General features: G+C 44.2%; 1 protein-coding gene across 3 annotated transcripts; it reads right to left on the bottom strand.

Moving 5' to 3' along the window:
* Positions 1-2,013: 2,013 nt before the first annotated feature.
* On the bottom strand, positions 2,014-12,783 carry arpp21 (cAMP-regulated phosphoprotein, 21). 3 transcript variants are annotated; one of them, XM_049601482.1, is made up of 20 exons: positions 12,562-12,782; positions 8,152-8,313; positions 7,839-8,004; positions 7,681-7,719; positions 7,511-7,576; positions 7,317-7,428; positions 6,977-7,115; positions 6,405-6,542; positions 6,223-6,322; positions 6,013-6,108; positions 5,878-5,915; positions 5,722-5,778; positions 5,213-5,403; positions 4,590-4,700; positions 4,394-4,500; positions 4,171-4,245; positions 3,932-4,075; positions 3,640-3,742; positions 2,735-2,841; positions 2,014-2,588 (listed from the first exon to the last, which is right to left on the bottom strand). In XM_049601482.1, exons 3-20 carry the CDS (start codon positions 7,998-8,000, stop codon positions 2,439-2,441), a joined length of 1,935 nt encoding a protein of 644 aa, XP_049457439.1. In that variant the 5' UTR covers positions 8,001-8,004; positions 8,152-8,313; positions 12,562-12,782; the 3' UTR covers positions 2,014-2,438. The 3 variants fall into 3 exon arrangements, with proteins under 3 accessions (XP_049457439.1, XP_049457438.1, XP_049457440.1); XM_049601481.1 differs by having other exon boundaries at positions 2,735-2,844; positions 12,562-12,781; XM_049601483.1 differs by lacking the exon at positions 4,171-4,245 and having other exon boundaries at positions 2,735-2,844; positions 12,562-12,783.
* Positions 12,784-14,905: the final 2,122 nt, after the last annotated feature.

The raw sequence follows: 14,905 nt of genomic DNA, 5'->3' as shown, positions 1-14,905 counted from the left end.
TCGAAAAAATATGCCTACCTTTTAAAATCCCACCACACAGAGCCCTCATGTCTGGAGTGACCTTTTTGTTGTTACCAACTTCCTGTTGGAGTTGACCTGACAGACATACTATTTAAAGACACAGCAACATCTCGTGTATTGTTCATAGCGCATCATGCCTAAACCGAACAATAGAGATAAGTTCAACACATTTTTCATTAAGAAACAGTGACTTGAAATATGCTTTACCAAACCGTTGGAGGGTTAACCTCTTGAGACCTGAACTTTTGTTTGGTATGCATTTTTTAATTTCTCACAGCTATTTGGGATCACTACCAGATAAGTATAAAAACTAAGTATTGTCAACGATAACAAAGTCCCAATGTCCTCAAACGAGACAATAATTAAGTCCCAGTGTCCTCACACAAGTACTTCCTATTTAAAAGTGTCTTGTTTCTGTTGCTAAAATTGTTCAAATTTGTTGCCATATCAAACTACAAACATTATTAATCATAAGTAAACATGTTTCAGCCATAAGATGTGATCAGGTTTTGGACCTTGTCTACGTTTGTGTACAGATCGGCTGCAGACTGACTTGGCAGAGAAGGCTGCCATCTTGTTTTCACATAGATTAGTGTATTGTGTATTTAATAAGATGCCAGAGTGCATAAACACGGCATCAAAATAGACTTTGTGCCAAGGGAGGATCCTCTAGACCCCCCAACAGAGGTTCAGGTAAGCCCTAAATGTCCTCAAATCCTAGAAACACCTCTGTGTATAACTGACCTGTGTGGGGCTGCTGCTCCTGGATTTGCCTCTTGGGAGAGAGGGGTGAGGACAGGAAATGTTGAAAGGTTGAAAACAGGTGAATCATTTGTTTTACATACAGATAACCCAGAGTGAGGGGTTCGAACCTTGGGAACTTCTGTGCGGAGTTTGCATGTTCTCCCTGTGTTAGCATGGGTTTTCTCAGGGTACTCCAGCTTCCACCCACAGTCCACAGACATGCAGGTTAATTTGTGACTCTAAATTGCCTGCAGGTGTGAATGGTTGTCTGTCTCTATGTGTCAGCTCTATGATAGTCTGACAACGTGTCCAGTAAAAAGTAGGCAATGATATTCCCCTCTGAGATGGAGAGGAGTTCAGAGTAGCAGGTAATGGAAATAATCAAGTACCTCAAAACTGTAACTTAAATACCTCACTTAGTAAATGTACTTAGTTACATTCCACCTCTGGCTTTTGACTGGACATCATCCTCATGGGTAGAAATGAAATTGAGAAGGTGATCAGAACGAAATGAACTGGCATACACTTTGATAACCAGGTAACTGTTTGGACACGTTTTTACACAAAAATCCCCAAATTTGACCCATTTCAGCCTCTCAAATTTGCTAGATAACTCCCTCCTAAATACAATAACGACTAATCAGTTAATTGTAAAAATATTCTGAAGATTAATCAGTGACAGAAATAATAGTAATTTGCAGCCCTGAAGCGGCACAAAATGACCTGTAGTGTTAATGAGGGCTGTGTACTGAGTGTTTGAGCAGCAGGGGGCGCTAATGCCTCAAACTGAGACAGCTTCAGTGGTTTGCTAGAAAATGGTAACTGATAACTCTGCTGTTTATATAATCTGCACCAATTTTCCACATTGGCTTGTTGTCATGAGTAAAAACCTGAACACTATTGCTCGACTGCGACTGTGTGATCATCTGAGTCCTAATAACACCAAGATTCCCTTAAATTAAGTGCCCTTAATGGTCAACCATGTTAATCTTAAATCTTTCACTTGCTTGTTAGTTATTCAGACATTAAGTTAATGACATTCATCTCCCATTTATGAGCTCAGTGGTGGGTTAACAACCCATATTTCTGCTTCTCCACAGCACAAACATCATTTTGATTATCATGTGACACTGCTGCCTCATTTAATGTACTTCATTTCCTGGTGTTTGTGTCTCGCCACGCCTGCATCCATTTGCATTAGCGTCATCAATGTTGGAGGAAACAAAGAGCCGGGATGATATAGAAATGTGACATCGTCAATCCAGCCACAGCACTTTATTCTATTCACACAGTGCATTTCCTTGGAACACAATATATAATTTAATATCAATATAAAACTCCATTTGTGTATATAAATTATGCATTCAATAAAGCAGCTCTGATATATACTATTAAGCTTTGGTACAGTGGAACATTTCTAACAGTGGAACATTTCTGTATGTGAGTGGGTGTATGTTGTGTGTGTGTGTGTGTGTGTGTGTGTGTGTGTGTGTGTGTGTGTGCACATGCTTGTTATGAGTGTGAACAGCGTACCCTGTGGGCATCGTCAAGAGGAAGGCAAGTGTAGGTGAGGGGAGTGTGAAAAAAAGGTGTTTGTGTTAAGAGTGTGTGTGTGTGTGCATGTGAGTTAACGCAGGAACTCGAGCATCGTCGCTCCATCCGTCGAGGCATCATCAATACTGTGCGCTCCAGGCCGGGGCCCTGAGGTTGGTGCAGCTGGGAGGATGGCAGCTGCTGTGGTGGGAGGGTGAGGGCACCACGCAGCAGTAACCCGCCTCCCCAGCAACAACGTTACTTTGGGGATAGGACAGTGAAACACCTCCCTGCAGATGAAGAAAAAAAAAAGAAAGTAAAGTTGGAGTGAAGAATCTGCAACCACAAGCACTTTCTGAAGTGCTAAACGCTTCTTTTGGGGGCTGAGTGGTCGGAGGCTGGCGATGAACGAGACCTTTGGGTGCTCTGTGTTTACCTGAACCATGCTACGATGCTGATGAGAGGCCATTGGTGAGTAGGTCCCCAGCACAGCCTGGGCCTGGGTGTGTGAAGACTGCTGCACCCCCACAGCAGGGGCGTAACCTGCTGCCAACACACAGTTATATAAGAGATTATTAACAATATATTTCATCAGTGCAAAGTGTTCAGCAAACGGTTAATATAAGGATAGAGCCACGAGAGAGTTTTACTGTTGTTTTAAATAAGACGAGCTGTGAGGAAACTTGGATACAGCATGAACTAACCGCTCTCTAATTTTCCAGATATTGTCGATAAATAAAAAACTTTAATTAATTATTTTCTGGCTGTGTAAGAACTTGAGTACTTCTCTGTTTTTATTATTATTTATTTACCTTAAATGGCGACATAAAAATCATACAGAATTCTTACAGTGCTGGTTGTGCACTTAAATCTTTATTAGCAACATTAAATAATTACAGCAACAACAAAACACTACTTTGGGAAATACATTAATATTTTTCCATAATTCACCCTGTCCTTGTGATTTTTGCTTGGATGTCGTCACTTTGACTCTTGTATGATTCTATACATTCATCTTCATTTATTTTGTTATCGGACACTGATGCCTGGAAGGTGTTGACGGACTGTTTGCAGCTGTTTCAAATACATTCGCTCATTAAGATGCACTAAATTCTAACACACGATGACAGTGTTGAAATGTGCCTCTTCGTCTTTGTCGTCGCGTGGAATAGAAGCAGCAGGAAAAGAGACCGGTTCACTGTGAGACCCTCAGACTACATCTCTGACAGTGTAACGGCCCCCTCCTCTACTGCCATGGCCTGCGTCTGTCTCCCACACACACACACACACACACACACACACACACACACGCACGCACATACACACACAGGTGGCAAGTACCTGCTGGCTGTGCGGCTTGGCTGTGGATGTGCTGGCTGGGTGAGACAGGCCTGCACGGCTGCTGAGCTGAGGTAGGATACTGGCCGTAGTAATACACAGGCAACTGTCGGAAAATAATGTAAAAAAATACTGGCTTTATTCTTACTGTTATTTACCTGAAACTCCTTCAACCTAAATTGTAGGTAAAATCAAGGCAGAATTTAAACATATATCTGACACTACCATGAAGTTGTTTCAAGTACATCAATCAAAAAAGGAACATGAGAAATTTAAGGTGCATGTGAGTCCGTACCTGAGGTGAGGGCTGGCAGTAGCTTGGGGGATTGGGAGGGGGAGGGGCTGCATAGATGTAACCCTGACCGGGCGGGTAAAGAGGGGGGGCTTCACACGTCGATTGACAGCTCACTTGAGCAAACTGCGAGGAGAGCTCTTCAATCTGCGGGTCGAGAGAAAGGAGGTCAACACGCACGTGAAACACACACACACACTGTAAGCACACGTATGTGCGGCAGTTTGTACAGCGATACATACTGCGGCGTATGGCTGTGAGGGAGTGACAGGCAACATCTGTGGAGCTGTGTACGAGACAGATGAGTACTGAACCACCTGAGAGAGACACACAAATGGGGATGGAGATAAAGAGACAGACGGCCACATGCATGTATGTCAGCCCGAGCATGTCTTGCATGTCGAACCTATCCTGCTGTGTGTGTGGGTGTGTGTGTGTGTGTGTGTGTGTGTGCGTGCGCTCTACCTGCTGAGAGGGGGAGCCTTGAAGCTGAGTCTGGCTCCTGATTGGCTGCTGGCTGTCCGGAGGGTTGTATACAGCAGGGGATCCATCAGGGTTCAGGAAAGGCTGCCCTGAGAGGTCAAAGGGTTGATAAGTGTGATAAATGCATTGCATGTTGTGTGTGTAATGTTACTGGTGTGTGTGTGTTTGTGGTACGTACCAGTATGAGGGTTCACTAGTATGCTTCCCGGTGGGATCCCGTTCTCCATGATGTAAGCAGAGTTGGGAGCGGGCTCATCTGTGGATGTCAGTCTGTAAAGAGGGATGGAGCCTGAGAGGGAGGGAAAAGTGAAAGAGGGAGTAGAGATAAGAAAGTAAAGACAGAGAAAGTTTTATCGCGGCACATAATAAATTAACATTCAAAATCTTCAGTCTCTCCTCCCCTGCCTGTGCTAAAAACATACTGTGTGCAGCTCCTCAGCAATGACGTATTTTTCTTGAATATGCGAAGATGACTGGAGGTGTTGTGTGAAAATTTACAGCTATGGTGTGAAGGTTCATGAATTGAGTTATATCTTCACACCAGCAGAACTTCCACTGCTTTTTGTTAATTAGCTGCTGCTGAATAAAGAACAGACATCATTTATACGCAGCGATTTTCCCAAGTGTGGCGTGGCGATGAAATCCGCTAATAAGTTTGCTTGCACACAGGTAGAGAGGGATGAAGTGTCTCACCCTCGACGACTGGATTCACACCTTGAAGGTGCGACTGAGAAGTGATAAAGAGTCTCTAAATGTTATTCTGACGCCAGGTTTATGAACAAAAAAAAAAAAAAGACGCACCTGAACCGCGTGTGTCCCAGCTGTGGTTGGCAGCTTGGCAGGGCTTCGAGGCAGGACTCGTCCATTGGTAGGAGGAATCAGAGTCTGTGCTGCTCCAAGGTCGAGGGTCGTTGCTGTAGCGACAGTCAGTCTCAGTGCTGCTCTGCCTGCTGCTGCCTGTCCAGCTGGAGCCTGAGCTGTCACGGCTCCCCCTGTGAGGCACATCCAGAATTATCCTACAACTTTATTGCTGCATGAGAGGCGTGCTATTTATGTGAATGAGGGACACCTGCTGATATGCTTCACATAAAAAAGGCCATGTATGCATTCACTGTCATAAATCATCAATAAAAAAACTTTCCTTCAGCTATTTTATTCAGACTGAAAGATTTCCAAGACTCCTAACCCTGATACAAAAAAATCTAGGTCTTCATTTTGTTTCCACTGCAGATTCTGAAAAGCTCTGTTACAGCCAGGCTGACCAGATTAAGATGATAAATGACTTTGCATCTGTGCAGACAGAGCTCTACCTGAAGAGCTGCCTTCTCCTCTGGGTCTCAGCATATGGATTGTTCTCCTCCGCAGCCCTGCACACAGCACACACACACACACATATATTAATGCCCTCATCTAAATATAAAAAGCTGAAAAGGCACATGGAGAGAATACACTGCAGGCAAGGTTACCTGGTTTCTGTATGAGCACTCTCCTGGGTGCAGGATGCCTGTAAAAGTACGGCAGAGAAATTAGTCTCCTATACGTCTCCATGTCATATCTGCCTGTCTCTCTCTCTCTCTCTCTCTCTCTCTCCCCTATCTCACCTCTTGGCTAAAGATTCGATCTCGTACTCGTTGGTACTCCTCCTCTCTCTCCTCCATCGACTTGCTTTGCTTCTCCCGTAAGGGGTGAAGTCGGGTCTGAAGGGAGAGGAACGAAAGCAGGTCAAAAACGCTGATAGGATACGATCAATGTCAATTGTAGAGAATATTCCACAGAGACAGGTAGCTATAGGGACAGGAGGACAGACGGACCTGGTCATCTGAGCTGTTGTCTCTCTTCAGAATAATTTTCCACTGGTGGAGCTCTTCTGCCTTGTCCTTATGCACCTGGTCCAGAAAGCGCTGCTCCGGTCTTAAAGGCAAAAAGTAACAATCGCCATTACTTCACAATCAACGCTAAAAGGCGAGGATTTACATGCATTGTGTGCACTTACATGCGTGTGCTGCTGGTCCTGTTGATGATGACAGCCTTGCCTGTCTGGTCTACATTGTGCTCCATGCCAAAGTAGGCCGCTACCCGATGGACCAGCATACGGTGGTAGGACGACATGTGAGGGAACTTCTTAAAGGGACTGAGATGTGGGAAGAGACAGGCAAGGTAAAAAAAAAAAAAAAATATTAAAAGGGGTGAAGAAGGAGGGAGGCAGTGAGGGAAACAAGTATAGAAGGAGGGAGCAACGAAAGAAAGTGGGAGGGAGGAAGAGAAAGAAGGAGGTAGATTGAGACTGGGTGAATTTTTTGGCTTAAGTCCAATTTCATCGCCGGTGGCTCAAACACACCCACACCAACATAACCAGCTCGATATATTGATCAGTACACTGAAAAAGCTGTATGGACAGAATTATAATATAAGAGCTGGAGACATATCTTAAATTAGCATAAAACTCTATTCATCCTTTAACAGGATTTAGTTTTATTTCAGCATGTTTATCGGTAGATAGCTCAATGAGGACCCAAGGTTATGTCCTCTCATTCAGACACACACTCCCCCCACACACACACACACCTATTGCTGATGATGAAGTCAGTCATGTCCTGCTCCAGTTTAAGCAGCATCATGCGGTCTCTGGGGTTGCTGTTGAGGGTGTTGACGATAAACTGGTGCAGGTCTATGCCGGTGGAGTCGGTGTACTCCACGCTGGGCTCTGAGAGCGACACAGACGGGCAGGGCGTATTACGAGACAATAGAAATAAAAATACAAAAAGCACACTGCAATATTAAACACCTCAGGAGGACTAAATAGGGGCACTGAAACCCATTTTATTACATTTTATTTGCTTTCTGTTGTCTCTCTTTTATGAGATATCAATCACACACACACACACACACACACACACACACACACCTTTGGACAGTGAATGTTTCTTTGGATCGGCGCTGTTCTCCTGGTCTTCCTCTTTACAGGGAGTTCTCTCGTTGTCATGGCAGCTAGATGAGATGTTTGCGTCTGGAGATGCCTGAGAGGGGAGAAAATAAAGAGTAATTTGAGTGTGGTGATGATGAGGAGGTGGATGATGTGTGTGTTTGTGTGTGTGTTACCTGGGTTGCTTCAAATGGTGAGAACTCCTCGCAGACAGCAATACTCCGCACTAACTTTCCTTTGGCCTGAAACACACACACAAGCGAGCATTATTACAAATTCATAGAGTATAATGCAATAGATATTTCTGTTCGAATGAATAATGAGAGGCAGAATTATTTTAGCTTACCTTAACTGTTTTCTTTGGTTGCACCTGGTTACAGCTTTTCTGCGAGTGAGCACACAATTTGTCATAAAGTGAGCACGTGAGGGGAAGTAGTGTGGTGCTGCATAACTTTAATGTGATATACTATTAATGTGGTGCACTATATATTTAGTGTCGCTCACCTGCTGCTCCAGCTTCTTATTGTCATGTTGGCAGTCTTGGTCCTCCTTCTGTTTGCAAGAGGACGGACATGGTGGCGGGGAGGGGCAGCTCATGACATCACATGATGTCACAACACAGGGTTTTAGGAGGACATCTGTACTCTCCACAGCTGCTTCGGTCATCCTTCTAAACAACACAAAGCATGGACTCATGAAGCTGTGCGTGTTTACCCACATAACGGCGACATTTGTATATTTTACTGCTGTTTCAAGATACCTTTGCCTACATTTGCATGAGTTTGTGTGTGTGTGTACATGTGTTTGCTGTTCCTACCTATTTGGAGTTGTTTACTGGAGAGCCTCACAGGTGAATGATGAGGTCATATATCCCATGTTCCCACAGGGCAGCAAGAAACGCAATTATCCCCTCCACCCGTGCTCGCCTTCTCTACTGTTCCTCTCTCTGCCAGCTCTTTACTGGTCAATGGAAAATAGCCTGGAGAAAACAAAAACACAGGAGAAAAAACTGTGTTAGTGGTCATTCTACGACAGAAACACCACTACACTGTTCCTCAAACACACACACACACACATTAAACAGCTGCCAGAGCATAAAGGCATAGCTGCTGGAAATGACATCAAGGAGCTAAGCTTGTGTGTCTGCGTATGTGTGTGTAACCTCCGCCTAGGCTTCCCAAATGCTGTCCTGGTTTGACAGTTAATTGCTGCTTAAAGCGTATTACTGTAAGTGTGCCTGTGCATGCGTGTAACAGTAGCAGCACAGACCAGCGCTCGGATGTCACATTTGCTGGTGTGTTTACATGTGTGTGGCTCATGTGAACACAGGTCTAGTGTGTCCTCGAGCTTTTCTTAGAAACAGCAGCTGTGGAGAGTATCATCCAATCCGCCAGCACTGATATTCCCAGAATGCCGAGCTGAGTCTCTGATCCCAGTGGTAAGAATATTGCCGAGACCAAAGAGACAGACACACACACAAGAGGAAGTGGCATTCCACCGTCTCTTCCAGAGGGCCAACTGCATTCAGTGGGGACACATCCTGGTGTAACACAGAGCTCAAGGGGACACTTATTCCTGTAACACCTGGGGACAGAATAACGAGCTCCGAGGATGCCGAGTCCCATAACATGGTTATTTAACACCCGACTGGAGATAATAGCACTTTTTTTTTTTTTAAAGACCCCTGTCAGTCCATGTGCAACCAAAGTGGTGTTTACTTCCCATGCCGCCTCAGTGAAACACAATACATGACAGCAGTGATTCCACCCAGCAAAAATATTCTCAGTATGGTCGGGAGGCGCCTGAAATCTCTTTGTGTGTTGGTCTTTAGTTTCATAATGGAAATATCATCAAAATTAAATGCGATACTTCACAATCATTATGATTAAAATGTGTTAAAACATGCTGTACTTTAAGTGTGATAACGTAACCCTGTAGTTATCAATGTTTTTATTGATACATTGATTGAGGTTTTCCAGAGAAATTAGTCCTATGATGTAACGGCTTCTTGAGTTAAGGGATTATGGAAAGGGGCGCTGCTCTCCACGTATTGACAAGATTTGATTCAGTCACTTCAGATGCGTGTCGAGTAAATTAATTGATCAACAGAAAATAAATGGGCAACTCTTTTTCTGTCATGATTCAAGCTAAAATGCCAGACATTTCCTGTTTTCAGCTTTTCACGTGTGAAAAGTTGCTGCTTTTCTTCATGTTATTAATAGAAAACAGAATATCTTTGCATTTTGGACGGCTGATTGGACAAAATAACTAATAATTTGAAGATATCACCACGGCATGAAAAGAATTTGTCATTATTTTCTCACGTTTTACAGACAAGATGTTCAATTGATTGATTGATAAAATAATCCAAAATGTATGAGAGCAGGAGTATTGCAGTTTGCCGACTGCTGAGATGACTTGTATCACTGTATTAGCTTGGTGGGCTTCTGCACACTGCCCAGGGAACACACCTAAACACTCTATAGGACATAATGACTCCCTAATGTGTTGTTGGCGATTTCCTGCTGAGCTGTCCTTCAGCCAAACAGACCAACTCCATGTGTGCTGCACTGTAACTGACCCTGACCTCAGAGCTCACACAGGGGAGGGGCAAGGAAAAAACAACACGTCTCCTTTTATCATTACAATCAAAGAAAAATTGTCCATAAAATAAGAGAAAGCATGCTGGCATTGGACTGTATTAAAGCTGTGAATTGAGAGCAATAGCAGCGAACGGGAACATGACATAAGCAGGACAAAGAGGGAAAAGAATGATGTGGAGCAGATGCACTACAGAGGAAACAAGATGAATGGGAGGCAAGGGAAGCAGAGGATGAAGAGAGATGAGGAAAGAGTCTGCAGGGACTTTAAAGGTGAAGAGGGGTGAAGGAAGGCGTTGGAGAAAGAGGGAAGTGAAGAATTAGTGATAGAGAGGCTCGCAGCACAGTCTGTCTCCCGGCTTTTCAGCCGATGGCCGTGAAGAGGGGATTTGAGTGGAGCTACCAGTTTTTGAGCTGAGCGCTGCAGAAGCGGCCGGCCGCCCGGGGAGAAGGTGTGACACGATCATTAGCGCGTGACGGATGGCGGCGGGAGGCAGGGAGCGCCAGTACCCGCTACATCATCATCCATCTGCTGCTCTCCCCGAAGCCTCCAGCCTCAGAGCCACCTACTCACCAGGACACCTTTCTTCTCTGGCCAAAAGCTGCCTGGCTCATCTACACTGACACACAGGCAGGCCAGTGGGAAAATATCCAAAACCTGCTTTAGATGGCCATTGTCAGCTCAACCAAGTTACACTAAGTGCTTAAGCCCAGCACAATCCTGTTTGTAATTAGGACCACTGAAAAATTTATCTTTGAATACCAGGACTATAATTATCATTGGCTCTTGTATCATCTAACACCCAGATCTATCATTGTATGCTGTATGCTTGGGTTTCTTATCCTGCCTTGTGTACTTGCACACATAAATCTGTACACTTTCCCCATCCCTGAGGACAGTCTGCTCTGCTTTCTTTTTTATTTGCACCCTTCCATCACTTGAAAACCAAACTGGAAAATAGAAATTATCACCGCATATGGTCCCCGAAGCTGATTGTGTTTTGTCTCTATGGTTGCAGCTGAATTTAAAAAGGGGATTTCATGTTTTCTCCCTCTGCTCTGAGCTCATTAGGAAATGATTCAGCGAAAGACTCAGAACAAGAGAGCAGGTCTCTGTGGTTTAAAATAATAATTGAGAATTTTGAGGCAAACTCAAAGCATTCAGCTCGTTGTTTATCCATAATATGTACAGGCTTTGCCCCCGAGTCTGTAATTGGGCTGCTTTTCTTTCCCCTCCTACAGTACATAGGGTATTTTGAGTTTTTTATTTACAATTTTTTGTTTTTATATTGTTGCATGTGGTGTGGCTGCACTTTTTTTAAAATCTGCAGCTGAATTCTTTCCCTCCTGGGCTTCTTTTATCGTGTCTCCTTGCTACTGCACACTCAAGTCAAATAAAACAGGGCATGAATTATTTCACCCTCCACTTTAAGACAAGTGAAGAACAGAAAGTAGGCTACACATGAGAGGAAATTTAGGTTACATCGTCCTTTGAGTCATGAGCACCTGGGCAGCCACCGCAGCTTTATTACCAAAGTGACTTGTGGGTGCGACAGCTGTGTCGCTCTGCAGCTGATGTCAAACCTCAAGATATGAAAAAAAAACCCCTGCACACATACGACACATTAAAGCGGCAATCGCTGGTGTTAAAGGGCAACTTCACCCAAAATTAAGCTTTGCAACTCCTTATAGCACAGTCTAAAACTGGAGGCATCTTGACTGTATCACACGTTCAAACAGAGGATGCTGTAAGTAGGCTGAAACAAACAGGTGTCATGCTCATGCACAACTTTTGCGGTATCCTGTTGACCCACATAACATAACGGGACAAACCGATAACGGAGCATGATCGTGGTTTGCGCGATCTAACATTACTCTCGGGATGGGACTCTCCCTCTTGGGGGGCTGTGTGCAGGGAACCAATGGGGACAGTGACTGTTAGCTGTGTGTTTGTGTGTCGCATTACCGTGACCCGGGCTTAAGCTGACACACCGGGCTATTTTTACACCCGGGCAGGGAGTGGACCTCCTGCTCCGGGACTTCACCGTGCTGTCAGCTGCATGTGGAGCGCGGAGGACGGTGGGCGAAGGATACACAGCAGGAGCTCTGACATGAACTCGGTATTTTAACAGAAAGAGACTTTTATCTAACAGAGACACGGGGCAACTTGTATCGCCTTTAAACTCACAAAACACACAAGCAGGCAGGAATATAAAAAGAGAGGCAGCCGGTCGAAAAAACATTAAAACCTAACCTGTTCATCTAAGTAACGCATAACACAGTGAGCTAAAATAATGTAGCCTTTACATACAACACATCTACCGGCTCCTAATAAACGGTTATCATTCATTCAGCGGTGTCGCTACCGTTTCAGACCCGGGGGAAATGCGACTGATAGCTGCGCCCCGGGGCGCAGTTAGCTAGTTACATCCCCAAATTTTACCGTCTCCTCGGTAGAGTTTCGGCTAAAATATGAATGTGTTCATATGTCACCATAACTCACGATCTGATGCGATTAATGTCGCAAAAGTCCAAACAACAGCGCTGACAAAACAGCACCAGAAGACAGAAGAATGTAAGCCGTTAATCAAGCTATGTCCTCGCGCTAAGAATGTCCGTTAGCTTACCGTTAGTTGACGTCTTCCCTCCTCCGTGTGGGCTTCTGCCGGTGTAGCTTACCTACCGACCGACCGACCGACTGTTGTACACCCGGTGTCTGTTGACTGTGAGGTCCGTTGCTCCTCCTTCGCCTTTTGCCTGTCTCTGTCGGAGCAGGGGGAGCACAGGGGGGAGGAGGAGCGGGGAGGAGAACCGACAGCTCTGAACCCTGAGCCACGCGCCCACACACACGCGAGGAATGCACGAGAGCCAACCCTCCACCAGCCCACTCATCTCTATCTCTGTCCCTGTCTCTCGCTCTCGTATCTGTTCGTCTCTCTTTGTCTTCCATTTCATCTAAACTCAATTATATTTCCTTTACTACTGCAATATTACTGCAATAACCGACTTCATGACGTGAGGGGACACAACAAGAAATACTCTCTGGTAGCTTTATAAAGGATAAAAATATTATTCTTATGCAGTGATGGAATGTAGCCTACATACAACTGTACCTACAGAAAGTACAAATTCATTTGTACGTTTACAGTGCAGCTTTTGCTGTGCTACATTGAGAAAAATAAATAAATAAAATTCGAAAACTAATTTCCTACTATATCCACTTTATTCCTGAGGGCCCTAATGTAGAATTAATTATGGGCGCGACTTCCGGCGAGATAGCGGAAGTTGCAGTAAGCTAGTTGTGGTTAGTCCCAGTGGCTACTCTTGGTGGCTAACCACCTGGTTCTTTTCGGAAGTAATTTGCCTTCAGTTTAGCATATACTGGTTTATTTTTTATTTTTTTTAACAAATATTTAACTAATGTTAACTTAGCATTTTCTAAAAATGCCTTAGCGGAGCTCTGGTACCTGTTGCACTGTCCGTGTATTTAACGACTAACAACCAATCTAAGCTAAATTTTTTTTCTTCAGCAACTGTGTGTTGAACATGTAACCAGAACAAAAAGGGATTGTTCCTGTTGCCAAAGGAACCATTAATATGAGAAATAAAACCACAAGAGTTTCATGAGACATAGTGAAAAAGTATTAAATCGGAATTAGCAGAATTGAATGACACCTAGACTGACACGTTCATCACACAATGTCAGTACATGATATCCCTGTCTTTCCCCGTCTGACTTCGTTCTCAACCTACATTAGAACTAGAAGTGCTTGTTATAAAATAAACTCAGCAACATACCTTGAAATATGTATTTAGTCATTAGGGCTGAGAATGTGTTACTGATTTACCGTATTTCGTTTATAGGCTATCATATAAAAAATGAACGCCAAAAGTTATGTCTTTTACTACTTCTTTATATTACTAATACTGAAGTCTGCTGCTAAATTCAGCATCATGTTTCGCTCAGAACACAGTTAAAAAAAATAAAACTGTGTCTTTAAAGGGCCCGTGTGTAATATTTGGCATGGTTTATTGTCTGAAATCTGAATCTGAATATTCTACCCATTAATATGTTTATACAAGTGTACAATCGCTATAAAATAAAATTTGTTTGGTTTTCGTAGCCTTATAATTATGCTTTTATATATATATGTAGCAAGGGTCTTGCTTTAGAGAGGCCGCCATCTTGCGCCGCCATGTATATACGGCAGACCGAGCGGACAATCCAGCCAGCCAGAGAACGCGTTTTGCGTGTATAAATAAACCAACGAAGACAGCGGAAGGAAGGAAGAAGGAGGAGGAAACAGAGAGTGTTAGTAGTTCGTCGATAGAGAGTAGTGAAAAGTTTTTTTAGTTATAAAGTTTGTGAATGGACCACACTTACCACGCAACAGGAGAGAATGAACCCGAACCATCATCTGCGAGGAAAAGAAGACGCAACTTCACTCCTTGTGATGCACTCTCTGCGGCGCTTTTCCTCCTGATGATATATCTCCCCAACGATGGTAGCAGTAGGACCGAATCCCATTCTGTGCATTCAGCCTCTCTTCTCGCCCGCTCAGCATCAAACACATGGAGTTCCTCATCTGTATGCTCCGGCTCAAACAGGTATGGCTCTGGGTTTGTGTCCGCTATGAGAAACTCTTCAAAATCGCATTCAAAGTCGTCCATTGCAGCTACTATAGTCCGGAGATATCGCTAGGCTAAATAAACAGCTGAGCACTGTTTACCTGCTATGTTGTCAGTCAGTGTGCGGGCTGGAGATTGGTGGAGCAGAGAGGGGAGGGGGTCCCCACTCGGTATGGTATAAACGAGTATGTGTGTATGAAGTGTGTCTGTTACGCCAGAAGAGTCAGAGTTTGGGACGGAGTGGAGTGTTACCGAAGTTTCTGGAGTGCTCAAATAAACGGGCCTTTTTCCCGAACGCTCCTCTGGTCTCCTGCTCGTGAGGGATTCATTACAATATCGTAA

This window comes from Epinephelus fuscoguttatus, linkage group LG17 (genome assembly GCF_011397635.1).
Source record: "Epinephelus fuscoguttatus linkage group LG17, E.fuscoguttatus.final_Chr_v1".
In the NCBI taxonomy this organism is placed as follows: Eukaryota; Metazoa; Chordata; class Actinopteri; order Perciformes; family Serranidae; genus Epinephelus; species Epinephelus fuscoguttatus.
This window is presented reverse-complemented; position numbering and strand designations above follow the sequence as displayed.

Excerpts from the sequence above, each read along its gene's own strand:
- arpp21 (XM_049601481.1), bottom strand. The coding sequence starts at position 8,000 with ATGACCGAAGCAGCTGTGGAGAGTACAGATGTCCTCCTAAAACCCTGT. Across the intron at positions 7,720-7,838 it reads ATAAGAAGCTGGAGCAGCAG|AAAAGCTGTAACCAGGTGCA; the intron begins GTGAGCGACACT and ends GCTCACTCGCAG. Across the intron at positions 5,916-6,012 it reads ATCGAATCTTTAGCCAAGAG|GCATCCTGCACCCAGGAGAG; the intron begins GTGAGATAGGGG and ends GTACTTTTACAG.